At 46.5% G+C, this 20,226-nt stretch overlaps 1 protein-coding gene across 1 annotated transcript; it reads right to left on the reverse strand.

Moving 5' to 3' along the window:
- Positions 1–4,970: 4,970 nt before the first annotated feature.
- On the reverse strand, positions 4,971–5,841 carry LOC100838644 (auxin-responsive protein SAUR36). The gene has a single exon (XM_010240200.3). The coding sequence runs from the start codon at positions 5,726–5,728 to the stop codon at positions 5,399–5,401; it is 330 nt and encodes a 109-aa protein (XP_010238502.1). The 5' UTR covers positions 5,729–5,841; the 3' UTR covers positions 4,971–5,398.
- Between the last annotated feature and the right edge of the window lie 14,385 nt (positions 5,842–20,226).

Here is a 20,226-nt window from a genome sequence, read left to right on the forward strand (position 1 = left end):
CCTTTGACCTTTCGTGTATCCAGCTGCCAAAAATCCTCCCCTTCCTGACCATTTTTGTTAGCTTCCTTATTCCAAAAAAAATGGTGACATAGTCGTAAGGGTGCAAACGGAATCCCGTGAAAGTCTTGCTTTTAGTTCAATTCTCAAATCTCTTATTCAAATTCTGACCAAAATTTTGAATAGAAAATTTGAAAAATGAACTAGAAGCGGGACTTTCGTGAGATCCCGTTTGCATCCCTACATTGTCATGCTCCCTGGTCCTCCTTCGACCCCTCTCCATGTATATCCACACATTTGTGTTCGTCCATTTGGTCTACAAAATAATAATATTACGGATTTGCCGGTGAGCAGTTGCCGCCGGAAACGAACATATATAAGTACGCGGATGACCCTAATGAAACAACAATAGATAGTTGGTCTGGTTATCTGTGGGTATTCCGTCCGCTGTATAGGGCGCAGGTTTGATTCTCATCTCGGCCCTTTTTTTGTTTCCTTTTATTTTTCTTGGTTTCTAATTTATAACTGGTTTCGTTTTTGTTTTAATTTCATTCTCTTACTTTTTTGTTTTCAATTTTATATATGTTCACTAACATAAAATAGCAATATAGGAGTGAAATTTTAAAATTGCATGTGAAATTAGGTGCAATTTTAGAAATTTCAAGCGAAATTTTATGTGCACTTTAGAAATTGCACGTGAAATTTTATGCACAATTTTAAAAATTGACGTGAAATTTATATGCAAATTTATTTTTGGTTTCTCGTCTGTAGCTTTTTTTTTTCAAATTGAGCGTCCACCCCATGGGCAATTCGTATATCAACAACATGAAATATTTTTCATTTAATTTTTTTTTGTTAAAATATCCCTCCCATTTCACCTGCAATTTTTAGAATAGCGCATAAAGTTTCACCTGCAATTTTAAAATCGCGCATAAAGTTTTGCCTGCAATTTTTAAAATTTGATTGATATTATTTTCGTTCTCTTTTTCATTTCTCTTGGTTGTGCTGTTGAAGTGTGATTTCGTCAGGGTCAATCATTTTTCGAATTTCAAGCTTTTAGCACCGTTTTAAATTTTGTAGCAATACACATGAGAAGCATGTGGACTAGATTTATGTTACTATAAGGGCAAGGATAGATGCTTTTTATTGTAATTTCAAACTCACACAAGCATGTACCGTTGCATGCATGCAGTAGAGTTCTGCGGTAGCAACCTGGCTCACGATCTGAACGAACGGCCGGGCTAGGCTGTCGACTGAGCCCAAGTCATTCCCATAATATTATGTCTGACAAACTATAATTCAAATATGTATTCTGCTGTTATGATCCTGCAGGTTGGGGAGCTCTTTGCCAAATGTTAGAGGAGATTTAGCTATATATATCATGCGTCTGATTTTTAAACCTCGGTTTATGTATCCGAGCCACTAAATTAAGATCCGAGTGACATCCTCGCTCTCTCCACATCATGCCGTTGGATTAAGATCCGGCAGCCAAACACGTCGACTGATCTTTAACTAAAAAATAGCTGACTTCTCAATAGAAAAAACTTTACTATAAACCGGTGTTCAACCGATAAAAGTGAACTCCTTTTACGTTTTGTAATAACTATGGGGTCATATATGCATAAACAATGCAAACATTGAGAGATACTTTTTGGTCTTTGCTTGGTTGCGTCATCTTGGCGCAGCCACGAGGACATAAAACTACTCCCTCCGTCCCTTAATTCTTGTCGAAATATTACATGTATCTGGACGGTTTTAAGAATAGGCACATCCATATTTGAGAAAATTTAAGACAAGAATTATGGGACGAAGGGAGTATAGCTCTTTGACCATGTGGATATATATGTATGGGAAATTGTTGCTTGCCAGTACTTTACAATGTGCCTGATTGATGCAAACTTCAGGACGTTTTTTTCCTTTTCGATTTTTTTTTTACAATGTGTTATGGGTTGATGTACATTTTTATTGTCTGATCTATAAGAAACATGAGAGGAGGGAGTGACTTACCAAGAAATGGCATGTAAATATAGATGCAAGGCAACATTTCTTTGCTCTCCTAGCTAAGAGCATCTCCAGACAGTCCCTTAACGGGCATGGGGGCGCCGGCGTGGAAAATCCGACCCAGTTAGCCTCCCCGAATTGATTTTTGCACCGGGGCAGACCAAAAAATTAGCCGGCGCCCCCAGGCCCAACCCAGCCCACAGGGAAGGCGAGCGAGGGCGCCGGCGGCTCGCGTTATTACGGCGAGCCTACCATGTCAGCAACCATTAATCGCCCTCACCGGTTTCTCACCGGCTTTTCCTCGACGCCCGAGGCGATTAATGGCGTTCATCGGGTCAAGGCCCGCAGGTTACCACGCGACCGTGCCCCCACGCCTTCCCAAGGCCAAATCTCGCCGCGTTCACACCCTGCCGGTACGCATTCCCGGCACTATAAAAAGGGTCGGCCCCCGGCGGTGCTTGGCATTCCTCTCGCCTGACCTCTCCCTCTCGTCCTCTCTCCTCCCTTGCTCTCTCCTCTCACTCGCCCACCAACGCCATGGTTGCCGGCGATGAGAACGGGCCGCACCGGACGCTCATGCTTGAGGAGGCCGAGGCCCTCCACGAGCATGACTATCCGGTGCCGCCCGGCTGCCAGCTGCCGGCCCACTGGGCATCGGCGGCATCCCCACGCCGCCGGTGGCGACTGGACGTGCGTGCACCGCCGCCATTGCTGCCCACTGGCAGCACGGGCTGATGGCGGCGGAGCGCGAAGACCCAGGGTGGAACCGGGCCACCGGTGAGAACGGAGCGGCATTCTTCGCCGACCGCCACGACGCTGACATCGCCCGGTACAAGGGCCAAGGCCAGCGCCCCCCGCCGGGTCGGTTCAACATTGACGGGCAGAGGAGGTTCTTGGGGGCCGCACTGTGGCGGTGGTGTTGCCTCACATCGCCACCGGCGACCACCCCCGTCTGCAGACTCCGACGCCCACGGTGCCTCTGGCCGGCTGACACTGGTATCTGGCTGGCCCCTCCTCCGGCCCGCCGCGCCTCCTCGCTGGCGTTGCGCATCAAGGATGAGCCGGGATCGTCCTCCCGCCGCCTGGCACCCTTGCCGCCTCGCGGCCACCTCCTCTTTGTCCGGCCAAAGCCGCAGCAGACGTACGAGCGCCTAGCGCTCGAGTATCGGTCGGACAGCGACACCGAGGAGTTCCCGGGTCAGCTGGTGGCGGAGCGCGCCAGCTAGCGAGAGGCCGTGTGAGGCCACGAGGACGAGTTCAGCGAGAGGTCGAGTTCCTCGCGGGTGCAGCGATCAGCGCGGCCCCTTTTTTTCTTCTTCTAATTTTACAATTATGTAATGAAATCGCCAATGTTTATTTAAATCCAGCCGTCTTTAATTAAAATTCGTCATGTTTAGTCAAATTTCGTCGTGTTCATTTAAATTTCGCAAAGTTTATAATTTCAGGGGAGTTATATGGGGCCGCGGCTGGGTCGCGACGGAATCCTAAAAAAAAATTGCACCGACCCCCAAAATGGCCTTGAAAACGACAGTGCCGGACTCCAATTGGAGGGGGGGGGGGGGGGGCGGCTGGAGATGGGCTAAACAATAAGTGGCAAATGCGCTAAGTAAAAGATTTGGTCGTCAAGTAATTATACGGGATTGGTTGTGATAAAAATATTTGGTAAAAGATTGCACTTGCTCTGCTCGGCCTTCGGACGCCTCTGATGTAAGGTACGGTTCTTGGTTTCATGTAACCCTGTTTTTATCCCCATTCCTGTCCTGAATTTTGAACGGTGGGTCCGACCGGCCAGAAAAGAACATGCAACAGTGTTCACAAATAATCCGAAAGAGCATAGGCACACTGGCCGGCAACACCCCTAGCTAATTCCCCGTCGCAGTCTTGAATCTCGACACCTCGCAGTCAGCACATTCTTGGCTTAGTTCCCAAGTCTCTGTCTCTCACCCTACCCCATGTCCAACTACAATTAAATCCAGTCGAATAATAGCCTTGAACAAGTAGATAACGACCTGAGAATTGCACACAGCGACATCCTACGGAAATGCAATATATGTGCATGGGAGCAAGCCATATCTGAGTATCCACTTAGATCGAGTTTTGAGCCCGGCCTGGTATGTGGTAGCTATAGCTCATGGATATATGGGTGGGCTGTTGAGTCATGTATAGAGGTGATCGAGCTCCCATGTGCCTTGTTCCTTGTTCCTTGGGAAGGCAATGTGTCCCCTGAAATCTAGTATTACGTCGTACTACGTGTGTCCATCCATCTCCATGAATTTAGTTAGTTGAAATGATAGCTAGCGTATTTTTTTCGCGCCGTATTTCGGTTTATTCAGTACATATATATGGGAGGACATCCGTCATTGAATGATCTAATATTTTGGCATGCTTTTCCCTCATATTTTCATTTGTTATTATATGCATGGTTAGATAGAGTATTCTTTTTCACTTTAGTACTCCCTTCCTAATTAATTGGCGCCCGCTGTTTTGCAAAGAAACCCCTATAAATTTTTGAAATAAACCTGCAGTCCACATCTTCAATTAAACGTGGACTGCGCGTTGATTTTGAAAAATAAGGGGATTTTCACAAAAGTTCCGATGGAACGTGGACTGCAGATTTATTTCGGAAATTTACAGGTTTTTTTTTGTGCAAAACAACCGGCGCCAATTAATTAGGAATGGAGGGAGTATCATATAGCCATAGGTTTGTATAGAACACAAGTTTCATGTTACAAAATTCAGCATGCACAATTACTATTCCAAAATAGATGAAACCTTTTTTTTACTCTGCGTTATCGAATCTCCAATATAAAGTTTTGACCCTTACGTATGTGTGAACACATGCAAGTAATATGTTTTTCATGACAAATGTAATATGAAACCGTTTGCACCTGGTGCACATCGCAAGCTTAAATAGTTTATAGATTTATTGATTAGTTGTTAATTATATTCAATAAATACGAATACAAATAACATAAACGAAACAAAGTACATATCCACATGCTTCATTAATTAATTTGCATCCATCTCATGTCTTAAATTACACATACTAACTAATGACCATGATACAATAGCTTATAGTACAACTCACGAATCATTACACAACTTAACAAATTGAAAATAAAATCGTCGACAACAAGAGAAGACAAAAAAATAAGAGGAAAATGCTAGCTAGCTAGATGCTTACATCATGTCAACTGGCAACCACAGCAACCCTCCTGAAAACATGCACATTGGCATGCAGTAGAAACCATTGCCAGGAGGGCAGCAAAAATTAACATCATACCGCGATTACTCTCGCAAGAATCAAGGGATCGATCGATCTCACTAGATTAACAATCAGTTACGGTAGAATCACTCGAAGCTACTTTAGCTAGTTGTAATGGCTGATGCAGACATTTTACTACCAAATCTTGGCCCTGCCGCTGGCAGTGCACTTCTTGGAGGCGGCGAGGATCTGCTCGAGGCAGGCGGCGGAGCAGGGCAGCACGATGGGGCGGTCCCCGGGCTTGCCGAACTCCTCCTCGGCCATGTTGAGGAGCTGCCGGAAGGTGTCGCTGGCGAGGCAGGCGATGGGGACGAAGAACCGGCTGCCGTCTCGGGTGTAGGCCGCGAAGTGGCCCCGCGGGCACGCCGGCACGGCTGCCGATGCTGCCGCGGCGGTAGGGGAGGTGACCCTGCTGCTGCTCCCGCCGCCTTGCCACTTCTTGGAGATCCCCATTAGCTTCACCATGATCGATATATATCTAGCTAGCTAGCTAGACTGACTGTGTGTGTTTCTGTTTGGTGGAGTTAAGCTTGTGGATGGCTGGTGCTAGATGAGATGTGAGGGTTGGGAGGAGCTCAGGTGGGGTATAAATAGATGCTTGGTGTGGCGCTGTGGCAATCCAGGCAGCAGTGCAGTGGGGACTCTTGCATTTGCATGGAGAGGATTGGGATGGGTTGCTCAAGTTAATGGCCCATTAAAGAGAGTGAACATGATTCATCATTGCTTGTATTTGTGTGGCGTGTGATGTTGGACATTTTTGGAAGCGATAGGTATATATGTCAATTCAGTCCTTGTTGAAAACAGTAAAAGGACAACCTTTTGCGAAATGCTAATGGGGTGGGTAGTAGTTACATGTGTTTACCATGGAAATCCTGGTAGACGGTTTTTTTTTTGGGCTATCGGAAATTTACACAGATATCCTGCAGGGGTAAAAGGACAACATTTTCTGATCAAGCAAGTGGGAATACGTATGTTTGTGCTTCGCCGCATCTGCATGTGACCTTTATATTCATACAGTAATTAATCTGGTCAAAATTCAAATAGTGCCAGTATGTGCTACCTCCGTTCACTAAATGCAAGAAGTTGTAACTTTGTTCTAAGTCAAACTTTTTGGAGATCTCCATTAGCTTCGGCATGATCGATTTACACTATGTCAGAATGTGGCTTTGGCGCATGACCTTTAGTGGCTGTTCGAGCGGGGCAAGAAAATCACGGCCACTGGTGTTCAATGGGGATTCCCTCAATGGTTACCGGTGGTTGTTCTAAGTTCAAAACCGCCACTGGTAACGCCCCACCTCCAGTGGCCGTTCTGAGTTCAAAACAGCCACTGCTACTCAACAAAGGATTACCAATATCACAAAACAGCATTAGTGGCCGGTCCGCACAAGGAATCCGCCACTGGTAAGTAATTTTGGACGAGGTTTTAAATTCATATTATATTCTGTGTTTTTCAAAAAATTAAACCACCTGTCCTTTTGAGTGTAAAGTGATAATATCTTGTCCCATTCAAAGTTTGAAACCTAAATAAAAAATTATCATCAACCATTTATATGATTATGTTGTTCATATTCAAGTTATTAATTGCTAGAAAATTCAATCTTGCTCAAAATGATTTGAATTTTTGCATGGAAACTTAGTATACAACAAGAAGCTTACATATAATTTTTGAAGACAAAACTCCAAATTGACCACAACAATTCTTCATTTTGGGGCCATCGAGGTAGAACTCTCTGAAACCATCTAACCCAACCAACCAAATGTGACTTGAACTTTTAGTTTGAACTTGAATTTTGTATGTGTGTTTCTTATCATTAAGGAAGTATCCAGACCAAATTTGGGAAGATTCTGAGTAAAAATAAATTTTATAAAAAATTTAGTACACAAAAGGCACACATAATCACACATAATTATCCAAATTAGTGTACAAAGTTTTTCAATTTATAGTTTAAACTTCACTTTCAAATAAGTATCCTTGGTATACACTCAAAAGTACAGGTTTTGTATTTTTTTAATACTCATAAAATATAATACGAATTTAATACCATTTTCAAAAATCAGCACCAGTGGCGGGTAGTTTAGTAGAGTCCGCCACTGGTGCTGGAGAGGAATTTTGGAAAACTCTAGCTCAGCACCAGTGGCCGGTTCATAGTACTACCCGCCAGTCCGCCACCGGTGTTGTATCTCGCTTGCCATGGAAATTAAAAACACGGAATACGTGTGCTTGCGTGCGATTGGTGGAGCTGGTGTGCCATGGATCGGTGACGTGTATCTCGCTCAGCCGCTCGTTTTCTTGCCACAGCCCATCGGACAGCCCGATCCCCTTTCTCTCTTATTCCAACACGTGAGCCTCTTATCTCCTCTCTTTTTCCAAACGTGTGCCTCGCTCCCTTTTCTCTCTCTGCTCCCAGCGGCCTCCCTCATCCTCTGTCCTCTGCAGATCCACGCCACCGCCCTCCTCCTTAGCTCCTCGGCGCACTCGGCCGCCGCCCTCCTCCCTACTCCCCGCGGCAGGTGGACTCCGCTGACAAGGCCCCCACCCCCGACTCTGCCAACGCGCATGGCTGCTGCTATGGCGCTCCCAAGGTCTCCCCTCCTCCTGCGCCATGGCCGGATGGGGCCGGGTCTGGCTGCGCTCGGCCCCACCGCCTCTGGATCTGGCGGTTCTTGGTCCTGGCACCGCGGATCCGGGTGAGTTCTCTCTCCCTCCCTCTCCCTCTCACACACCCTCCCTCTCTTAACTCCGTTGCAGACGAGCGAGGAGAGAAGGACGGCGCCACTTGCAGGTGGGAGGGCGGCTGCAACTCGCCAGCTTCACCTCCACGTCCAGTCCGCGCTGCCGCTGGCATGGAGAGGAGGGCGGCTGCAACTCCTCTCTTCTTTTATTCTTTCTTTTTTCTGGATCCAAAGGTGTTCAAGCACACTTACTCCGAACTGGTCTTAGTGCTTAGATCTGAAATGTTTTCTATAGTTTTGATTGATTCTTGTTGTTGGAGCCACACGGCCTGGGTCTGATTTGTATCTGTGTGTTTGTATCGGAATTGAATCTGTGTTTTTTCTCCAACGTCATAAGTGACGATGCAGTGCAGGCACGGGTCTGATTTTATTTTAATTCATCTAAATCTTACCAGTGGCGGTGATTTTTCACCACCGCTAGAGAGATAGCACTAGTGGCTGTGATTCTTGACTGCCACAGGAGAAAGGTATTAGCAGTGGCGGTGGTCGTACCGGTCACTGGTGCTTGTCAGCACTAGTGGCGCAGGATTAGTGGCGGGCCGGTCCACCGCCACCGGTGTTGAAATTGGCCCGCCACTGTTGACCAATTCCGTAGCAGCGTTAGAAAAAAACTATTTTCTCAAGAAGCTTAAAAATGTGCAATCCATAAAAAAAAAGATATTTACATCGATCACAGATGTAATTTTGTCAAGCAGCTTAAAAAAATGTGCAATCCATAAAAAAAAATGATATTTACATCGATTACTGAAGATGTAATTTCTTTGTTGTCTTAAAAATCAAGATCGGAGGAAGTAATATATCCATTTTCGGATATAAAGATCGACCGAAAATGAAGCCAAATGGAGATTTTAATGATGGTACATGTGGTCACACATGCAGCGCAGGAGAACAATACCGGGCCGTGTGCTTCGCTAGCAAAACCTGGATCATCTTGGACCCCGAATGGTTGCAGGACACTTGTCGCGCCAAGGCACGCAGCACATGCAATCGACATCCCAGATTCCAAATACGTACGGTACGTATATAGCACGGTATACTTTCTTCTCCCAGATGATCAAGTGTACGAGGAGGAGCAAAAGAAAGAATTACGCGTACTGTACGTACGTAGGAGAAAGCATATTGAGGCCGGCCGGGCCCTGTGAATAGAGGTACATAGGTCTCGGATCTGGATAGGACCGGCAGCGGCCGCAGAGACAGAGCCCACGGGCCGGTGGACGTTATACGACGCATCTTCCGGTCCTTTGCATCATGAGACTGCCAGCCAGCTAGGGACAAACAAACGCTAGCCAGTGACCACTTTTATTGATGATTCCCAAACTGTTTACACATCAAGTCAGAAGGGTAAAAGACCAAGTGTGAGCAATTAATCCTTGACGGTCGAGACTGCCGTTCCAGTATTACTCCTTCCGTTTAAAAAAGATTGGCACGATTTTGAACTGGAATCTTTACGGAACGGGGAACAGTTAGTTAATCAGTTGCCACATTGGAGAGATACTACCATGTAATTAGAGATGTTTAATTTTTGTCTGGTATATATATTCATGCATGCATGAAAGTTTACGTAGCTAATTATTGTGATGATATATGCATATCATACATGTACGTCCGTAACGTACCGGACCGTACGTGCTGGTGTGGGTGCACACAAATGAGATCGACCGATCGAGAACATAACTAATGTGACAGCAGCCAGAAATTAATGCATGCAGAGGCCAGTAGGCCATGCATTGTGCAGCAAGAAGAGGATCCTAAGCTAATCAAGTCATTCATCCTGGCTACGGAGTAGCTCTTGGTCTTGGCTGCGATGAGAGAATGGCTGCGGCCGAGGCTGGACTGGAGGCACGGATCCGTGCATGGCCCTGGAGGCGCTGGCCATCTTTCTCAAGTGCCGGCAGCGTCATGTGCTCGACATTGCCAGCCACAGGTTGCTGCATCGGCCATGTGGTGCCCGCGTGCGCATGGGACCTCCGTTATCTGCCATGTGGTGCCCTGCTCGCATCGCATGCAACCGTGGCCACCACCTCACTCACCTACATGGATAAACGTCCCGTCACTCACAAATTAATTCGACTGGGTTAAATTACCGACTGGATATATTAATCTTATATACTTCTTCCGTCTAACAAAAGATATCTCAAGTTTGTCAAAATTTGGATGTATCTAAATGTGACTTAGTGGATAGATGCGTTCAAATTTAGTCAAAATTAAAACATCCTTTGTTAGACGGACAAAATACCTTTTTCGCTTCCAACCAGCGTATATAAGTGCATTTGTATTTCTTACAGCTAGCTGGAGAGTTGTTAAACGAGTTCACCCAGCTCCGGCCGCGGAAACATTTCCCTCAACATGTATCACCGGATGCCCCTAGCTACCGGGGATGAAATTACTACTTAATTAACCACATGCTTGACATAATATGTGTCTTATGAAACATTTCCCTCAACATGTGTCGAGGTTGATGATAACTCCGTTAATCTTTACCCTCTACTAGCAATGAGCCCATGTGCTGCTACGAAACACATCTTACATCACTACTGAAAAAACGGGCGTTGCTGGAGGCCCCGAACCTCCGGCAAAAGCCTATTTGCCTCCGCAAAGTCTTTGCCGGAGGCTTTTTCTCAAGGACGCCGGCAAAGGCCGTCGGTACGAAGCCCTACCGGAAAAGCCTTCTTTGCCGCCGGCCTTATCTCGTGTCCTTCGCCGAACCAAGTAGCTCGACTCGTTTGGTACTCGGCTTGTTAGACTAAAGAACCGAGTAGAGCACCTCCTGAAACTCGTTAACACTAAAGAGTTTAACGAGCCGAACTATCGAGACTTGCGAGCATGCTCGTTAGCTCGTTATCTGGCGTCTGGCGATCAAACCAAACACAGTAACTCACGACTTGTTAGGCCCAGCACACCCTCCCAAACAATCCAACTGTCTGAATGCGGCCCAAGCCCAAGACTCGTTAGGTCACTCGAGTCTCCAGTCTCCTCCTCGTCTCGTACTCTCGTCAAACTAATATTAGTCTTATTAGTGCTTCTGTATTGTACTGTATGAGGACATCGAAGCTGTTATGGCTGCTAGTCTTATGAGTATTTGTGTTGTAGCATGTATTGTACTGTATGAGGACACCGAAGTTGTAATGGCTGCTAGTCTTATGAGTATTTGTGTTATATCCTGTAATGGTTATTAGTCTTATTTGTTATGGACTTATTATATAATGTTGTACACATGTTTTGCTTGTCATTTTTTCTGCATACATGCTGCCCATTTTTTTCACCGGTAACTAGCTTAACGAGCGCTCGACGAGCGCTCGCGAGCAGTAAACGAACCTAGCCAAACAGGCTTTAATGTTCGTTAAGGTTAACGAGCATAACGAGCCGAGCTCTTAACGAGCCGAGTTCTTAATGAGTGAGCTCTTAACGAGTTGAGCATGCTTGTTAGCCAGGAAGGACCTTCGACAAAGGCTTTGCCGGAGGCCAAAAAAGAGGCTGCCGGCAAAAAAAAAGGCACTGACAGCACGCGTTAAGGAAGACGGATGGCCACGTGAAGACAGCTTTGCCGGAGGCTATACTAAACCATCGGCAAAGAAAATCAGAGAAATAAAAAACAACAAAAATCCCAGGCCACCCGCCGCTGCACCTCGCCGGTCGATTCACCCCGCCGCGTGCCCCGCTGCTGCACCTCGCCGGCCGCTTCACCCCGCCGCGCGCCACCGCTGCTGCACCTCGCCGGCCGCTTCACCCCGCCGCGCGCCACCGCTGCTGCACCTCGCCGGCCGCTTCACCCCGCCGCGCGCCACCGCTGCTGCACCTCGCCGGCCGCTTCACCCCGCCGCGCGCCACCGCTGCTGCACCTCGCCGGCCGCTTCACCCCGCCGCGCGCCACCGCTGCTGCACCTCGCCGGGCGCTGCACCCCGCTGCGCCCCCCCCCCCGCCCCCCCGACTGCATCACGCCGCTGCATCCCGCTAGCCGCTGTGCCCCGCTGAACACCACCGCCGGCTGCATCTCGCCGCTCGCGCTGCCGCCGGGTGCCCCGGCCTTGACGCCGCGCTGCTGCCGCCCCGCGCGCTCGCCCGTGCATCCGCCGCTGCCACTTCGGCTCGCCCCGCCTGCCTCCGCGCGCGCCGCTGCAACTGCAAGCCGGAAGCTGCGTGGTGGCCGTGGCTCCTCCGGCGATGGCCCGCGTGGAGAGCTCCAGCGACTGGACGGAGGGACAGAGGGCGCACAGGAGAGGACGGGCTACTGCCTGCCTGCTGCTGCTGCGCACCGGCAGAGGGCGGAAAACGCCGGCGGAAGGCGGCGCCAACATCTGGAGAGAGGAGAGAGCAGGGAGGAGAAGGAGAGAGCAGCGTGCTCGGCGCGGCTGAGAGGAGAGAGCAGGGAGGAGAAGGAGAGAGCAGCGTGCTCGGTGCGGCTGAGAGGAGAGAGCAGGGAGGAGGGAGGAGGCGATGGGATAAGAAGAGATGAACGGCAGGGATTAGAAGAGATGAGCGTACCACAGCCTGCCACATCATCGATCCGTGCCGCAAGCACCCTGATCGGTGACGTGGCAATTTTATTTGCCGGCGGCCAAGCCTACGGCAAAAATACTTTAGTCTTTGCCAGAGGCAAGCCTCCGGCAAAGTTTTTTTTTCTTTTTTTTTGGTTGGACACACATTTGATAACGTTTGTCCCACTATAATTTCGTGTATTGATCTGAAATTTTTATGACAAGCTTATATAGCCATAATGTATCACCATGCCAAAAATTGTTAATTTTTGGTAAAATTTTAATATTATTCATATTTTCCTATTAAACGGCTCTAGAAAATGATAAGTAATTATTTTACATAAAAGTTGGTGGTTTTAATTCACATTAGTCATCATTAATAGTAAATGAAACCATAGTAAAATAAGAAACTCAAAAAGTGAAAAAAAATATTGCAAAACTTGGTTCGGGTCTCAAATTGGATGTTTGAGTGCTCATTTCGGGAACTTATACGAAGATTTTTGCAATTCGTGAATCATGTACCATTTTTATTTTGCGTATGGACCTGTAGTTTTTATCCCAAGTTTATATACCCATAAAACAACACCTTGCCAAAATTGGTTCTTTTTTAACAATGTTTTAGTATTATTTCATTTTCCCCTATTAAACGGCTATAGAAAATGATAAGTAATTATTTTTACACAAAATGTGGTGATTTTAATTCATATTAGTAATCATTAATGAGAAATGAAACCACAGTAAAAGTTTCAACTAAAAACTGGGTCAAACTAATGCAAAGATTGGTTTGGGACTCAAATTTGGAGGTTCACTCTTGAGATCGTACATTTTGTGAAGTATTTACCATTTTCCATTTGTTTATTGTCTTGTAATTTTTATCCTAGTGTTTTATACCTACTAGTTGGTACCATGCCAAAAATTGTGAATTTTTGACAAAGTTTTAATATTGTTTCATTTTTCCCTATTAAACGGCTCTAAAAAATGGTAAATAAATATTTTTATATAAAAATTTATGATTTTAATTCATATTGCTCATCATCAATGCTAAATAAAAGTACAGTAAAAATTTCAACTCAAAAAGTGGTAGTTTACATCAAATTTGAAACTAGAGAGGAAAAAGATACAAAAGAAAAAAAAAATTGAAAACATCTTTGCCGGAGGCCGGCCTCCGGCAAAGAAGCTCGTCCGTTTTCTCACCGTTAAGCAGCGGTCAAGTCCACGTGGGCCACCTTTCTTTGCCGGCGGCTTCTTCGTTTTTGCCGGCGGCAAAGCCTTCTTTGTCGGAGGCCCAAAAAAAAAGCCTCCGGCAAAGGCCCAGGCCGCCGGCAAACTGGGATTTTCCCGTAGTGCATTGCGACAGAACCCGAACACACTTTGTGTTGTTCGATTTTTGTTACTACTATTTTTTCTGCTTCAATAGTCCGGTTGGCGGGAATTGGGGATTGGAGATTATTGGAGAATGGAGGCGGCGGCTATGAATTGATTGGGAGAGGAGGACGTCAGAAAAAAAAAGATACCGAAAGAGATTGGAGTTTGAAGCGATAGAAGAACGTGGGGTCACTGTGATTCAAACAGATCCCATTTGTCAGGCCCGGCCTTGGGAGGTGCAGGCGGTGTAGCCGCACCAAGGCCCAAATTCTACAGGCCCCCTACCCTAGGTACACAGTAATAGGCCTGGCCCAAGAATAAAACGTCCCTTAGCTAGCGATCGCGCTTGTCGTCCCGATCGTTTTCTCGTTGCATCTTGCGTCGCGGTGCTCGCGCTCTCGCATCGATCGCCAGATCGATCAGCCTTCCAGCGTCGCCAGATTGCTTCCGGATCGATAGATTAGCAAAAGAAACAAAAAGATGGCCTCTTGGTCGATCGCTGCTCCTCAACAATCAGCCTCAGCCATGCCCCTGCGCTTCCCCTGCTCCTGTTGTGCTGGATACTGTCCTCGGTCCTGCTGCATCTCCTGATGCCCTGAAGGCTGAAACTGCATTGGTGTGCCTGGGAGAAGATTTCTAGTGCTAACGACCCATAGTGTGCTCCCACACAGTGCCATACTCTCGAGCAACTTGGAGCACCCAATCTGAATCCAAGGGACGTCACTGGAGCATTTCACAGTTTTGCACTTGGCCCTTACGTTTTGTGTGAATCAACCCTCGCTACACTTCTCTCTCTAGTCATTTTTCTATTTTACACCCTTAGATTTTGCAGTGATTCGTGCTAACCAATTTTTTATTGTCATACCATTGAAATAATTGATGCTAACGAAATTTCAAACCACTTGCAATGAAATTTCAGTATGTATCAATAAAATAATTGCACATTTGGATTTTTAAAGACGTGGCTGTGAAATTTTATTGATATTTTAATTGCACGTTTGGATTTTCAATGGCGCATCTGTGACATTTCAATGAAATTATACTTGCACGTTTGGTTTTCATTTCAAAGGTGTATTTCTGAACATTCTATGAGATTTCAACGATACTTGTTTGAAATTCGATCGATACAAACAAAATCATGGATTTCAATGGTGTGCCTATAAAATTTCAATGAGATATCAATGAAATTTATTTGAAATCCAAATCTTATAATCCAAAATTGCAATCCATGCTACACCAAATCTTTCAATCGAAAATTGCAATCCAACAAATGATTTCCATTCATTGCAATCAAATATGGCACGGAACAATTTTGCAAAACAAATCTCGGAACACGTGCAATGGAGGGGATGCCGTGGCTTGCCCAGGCCGAGCTCCGGCAGAGGGAGCCGTCAGCGGCGGCCCGTGGGGAGGATAGCGAGCGGAGGCCCAGCCCCGATCCAGTCCAAGGCGGCGCTGGCTCGCGTGAAGGAAAGGCGCGAGGCGGCGGGTGGCGCTCGGGCGGAGGGAAACGCGGATCAGGAGCGGTGGCACGGAGGATGCGTCGGAGGATGGGCCCGGCCCTGGCCTGGTGGGAGCGCGACCTGGGCGCGACGCGGCTGGACGGGCAGGGGCTGAGGGATGCCTTTTTGTTCGATCATGTCCGTTGAATGAGATTGAACGGTCCAACTCGCAGTTCGCAGTGGAGTACGGTAGCACTCAATGAGCCGGTAGCACAGGAAATCTTCTCGCGTGGCCGGATAGGAGGAGGAGCACGAGACATGTTGAGCTTTTATTACCCCGCCATCTTCGATTTTTAATTGTTTATGCTAGTATTTAATTTATTAATTTCCGTAGTCCCATTGAATTTCACAACTATGAAACCATTATCATGTAGAAAGTTGAAATTGCTGAAGAGTTATTTAAGGCCTACAATGTTTCAAGAGAAGTTAAAGAGTTTGACAAATTTACGCATTGAGACGAAAATTGGCAAATGAGATTGATACTCATACCACTGTCAACAACTTTGCATCAAGCAATGTTAGAAGAAAGTTTAAGGATGTATAACTTTTTTTTGATATAAATGTAACTTTTGGTTAATTGTTTGTATTTGTTGGTGAAATTTAATATACACTTTCATTAATCGTTATTATTGTATGATTTTGTATATTAAGGGCCTCAAGTTATATTTTCGCACCGGATCCCCAAAATCTCAGGACCGGGCCTGCCATTTGTCAGTTGCCTGTGCTCAGAGAGAAGATGAAACGGAGGGAGCAGGAAAGATGACTCTCGGATGGTGCACCTCGTCAACAGAATTCACACCGAGATGACCACCTGGCAAAAAAAAGGACCACCGAATAACACATTGTTCCCCGCCGTGCCCAATTTCCCTGCAGAAGTGCGGGACTGCAGGCTGTCATTGACCTTTCAACTATGAAACATACGGACTCTCAAAAGAAACCGCAACATACCGTGTCATCTAGGTGCAGGACATTATTCAAAGATGAGCTCAATCAATTTTGTTTCCCAGAGAGCCAAAAGGAAGTCATATCCTCATTTGAGACATGTATTGACTCCTTCATGTAATTAGTTCCTTTGTACATATATCTCTAATCTACTGTTTTTCCCTAAAAGAAAAGTTCCAATCATGGGCCGAACACTAAAAACGACAGGAAGCGAAGAAAAAAGAACAAAGAAGAATTAGGCCCACGAGAAAACTGATTCCTGTGAGTAGAGCCGGCCAACTAGGCTTCCGGGCCGTCGATAACTGTTCGAGGGAGATTTAACCAGGAAAAAAATCATCTCGGCCCACGAGGCCACGAACGCCGCCTTGGACTTGCTCACTTGTGCTCGTAGTTCGTTCGTTCGTAGCCGCCGATCAAACCAGAAAAAAAAAATCAAACCAGCGTAGCATGGCTGACTGTACGTGTACGTACTAGCTTTTCTTGCTTATTCCTGTAATTGTTTTATTACTTATGTCCATCGTAAAGTAACTGTATTTTAAAGGTTTTTCCATTGCTAAGTCAAATGAGATAGAAACGGTCTTCGCAAAAAAAAAAAAGAGATATAAACGGGAGAAACGGAGTAGCATACTGCCACAGACACCTCTATTTGTGCTTGCCAAATGGTACTAGTTTCCGCAAGGGCCGCGTGCGATTCGTGCTACAAGCAAACAGGAAAGCACCAAGTGGACATCAAGACGAAGACCTCACGAGTCGACCAATAGTACTGGTATTATTTTTTCCAACTGGATCTCTCCTCTTTCCATTATCGAAATAACAAAAATACAAAGTTTTTTTTACCCAGAACGACGAGGAAAACAGGAGGCAGATTAGCTGAACAGGATGAAAAAGAATTATGTGGCCAGAAAACCCGCTGACCAGTACTTACAGTCTGGACACAAACCTGCCCTATTCTGCAGGCCTCTACTACTGGTATTCTTACAAGTCACTTTTGTGAAGTGCCATGATTCTCGTTTCCTCGTTTTGGCTAAGTTTGCATCCCATGGTTAAAAAACTGACATATACCGACAACGTCTGAATAATAATCGAAGTGCACAAATAGAAAGGGATTCCCTGGGTTTGGGTAGGGAAGCTAGAGAGATACACGTGCATGATCTGCAGGGCCTGCAAGACAAAATATAAAGGGGCATCGGAAGTCGGAGCAGCACAATTTAGGACCATACTTTCATACATTCCATCGGGCCCACGCGTGCTTCTTTTTTCTTTTCCCGGTACAGAACGTGACAACGGTACGGTGCATGCCGTCGTTAAAACCAAGCCAAACTCCTCAATAATTAATCTGGACGGACGCAGACCCGTTTCGATATAAAAATTCTCTTGTGACCACCTAGCTCGCGCTCGTGTCGACATGCATCATGCAAGTACATATACAATGCATAGAGTGATAGAGAGCAAAGATCACATTTTCAGACGCTATTGTATTGTACCTAGACTCTTCGCCCACACCAACCAAGTCCAAAAAACCCGTCACACGCTCCAACAATCTGAATACTACTCCAGGACTTTGAGATCAATCATGTCATGTGCACCTGTTGTCGATCAAGTCGAGTACGGGCTGCTGCACGGGCAGTCAGGGAACACTGCAGTGTCCCGGCATGTCCAATGCAAATGCAAAATCCGGCGTGCTCTCGTGAACAGGCCACGTCCAGCCGCCTTTTCAGACTTATTAAAACACACATTTCTGCAATCCTTGAATGGAGATTCCACTGAATTTGCAAATTCTTGTCTGTACCATCAATTAATTAATCATACGGTCCACGGAGTAGTAGCTGTTTCTTCACGGGCAAAACGCTGCTCCATCCGTGGGCAATTGATTGTCTTTTCTCCATGAGAGGATTCTCTAAGGAGCGGTTGACAGGTGGACCCGGGGTTCCCGGTAAGGAAAAAGGTTCCTGGCAAGAACCGCGCATTTCCGGCTTGTGCCTGGTTGTTGGACGTCAGTGTGTCGCCGACCCACACCAGCTTTTGTTTCGCGTTGCTACGTGTTTATTTATCTGGATTATTACAAGGCCGAAAGCTTCCAGGTACAAGGATGATGTGTGTGAATGATCGGTTCAACTTCTTTCCTAGAATAGAAAAACAGGAAGGTCGATTTGTTTGTCCTATAGGAACGGCTAACCCTCATATTTTCTTCCGTTCGGCCTACGTGCCCCAAGTGTAGCATTCCAAAGAGCCCAAGACTTCTGTGGCTTCCATGTGTCCCTCTATGTGCAATTCCATTATCATATTGTCCCGTACGACTATTCTAGACTTTATTTTTGTCATCGATCACTCAAACATGATGCAACGTCTGTGAGTATAGATTAATAAAGAAACATCGTGTATATACACTGCTACAAAACAGTACATGCGCCCGTCACTGATGACACGCCATCAGTGACGGTCGCGTCCTCACCCATCACTGATGATTCTCATGAGTGACCCCGTCACTGAGCACGCCCGTCACTGATGAATCCTCATCAGTCACATGCGAACAAGACCCGTCACTGATGACCAATCATCAGTAACGAACGCGGAAGGCCCGTTACTAATGGTGCAATGTAAGAAATAACAAAATTCACAAAAACACACATCAGTGGCGGTCTTCAAATTTAGGCCCGCCACTGATGATCCCTAGAGACCTTTGAAGATTGAAATTATCATAACTAATAAAAAAAATCAGAAAAATGTGATTCTTTTTGCTAAAGTCTTATTTTTTCTTGCTTAACATGATTGAACAATAATATCATATGTTGTCATTTGAAAAATGAACTATATAGCACAAACTTGTTACAAAATGAACTATCAAAAGTATGAATGTATTTGGCTTTCAAGCCAAATGAGATATTTTGTGAAGCAACCTTAATATGGTTCAAATGAAACTTGTACAATTCTGCACATAAGGTAGACCATATTGATAAACTTATAAACTAATTTAGTCATATAAAATACTTGTATACTATATGAAACATGAAAAAACAAACTTGTTTGGCTTCAACAGTGACGGGCCTAAATCTACAGCCCGTCACTGATGCCTTTTTCAGGCCCAGCCAACCCACCCCGTGGCCTATAAAAACTAACCTAACCCTAAATCCCCACCTCATCTCCCCTTTGCGCCGCCTACCTCTCCTCCCCCGAACTCCCTCCTCCCTCGTCTCTCCTCACGAACTCCCTCCTCCCTCGTCTCTCCTCCCCCGAACTCCTCCCCCCCCCCCCCGAATTCCCTCCCTCGTCTCTCTGCTCAGCCGCCCCTGACCCCGGTCCCGCCCCGGCCTTGGATCCGGCTTCCACAACCCCGGCCGCCGCCGGATCCGGCGACCTCACCACCACCATGGAGCCCTGCGCCACCGCCGTCGGCCCTGGAGGGAGGCCCCGCACTCCTCCAACACCGGTGCTTGTCGCGCGGCCAAGGAACCGCGCGGATCCAGCCGACCCCGGCTAGCGTGTCGCCGGATCCGGTGACCAAGACGCCGCTGCACACGCTGGTACGTTCTCCGCTCCCTCTGCCCTCCATTGCCCCTCTATTCTCTCTCTCACTCTCTCTCTCCCTCTCACAGTCACAGATGGAGGCCGCCAACTGCTTGCCGCATCGACGCACTGCCAGCTCCGGCGCCAACCACTTCCCCCTTGCTGTGTAGAAGCAGATCTAGGAGCTGGGCGATTTTTTCATTATTTTTGTTTTGCGATTTGTTCCTCATCGCTGTGTAATCCACGATGCTTGATCTGTGATTTGGAAAAAAGTTTCTATGATTTGGGTGATCTGAGACGGTACGGTGGAAATGGCAGGCCAGAGGCCTGCTTTTTTTTAAAATTTTGAAAATAGCATCACCGTCGGTCGTTTTAGACGCCCGCCGCTGATGATTGTACATCAGTAACGGTCATGACCATCATTACTGACAGGAAGTGAGT

This window comes from Brachypodium distachyon, chromosome 1 (assembly GCF_000005505.3).
Source record: "Brachypodium distachyon strain Bd21 chromosome 1, Brachypodium_distachyon_v3.0, whole genome shotgun sequence".
Taxonomy (NCBI): Eukaryota; Viridiplantae; Streptophyta; class Magnoliopsida; order Poales; family Poaceae; genus Brachypodium; species Brachypodium distachyon.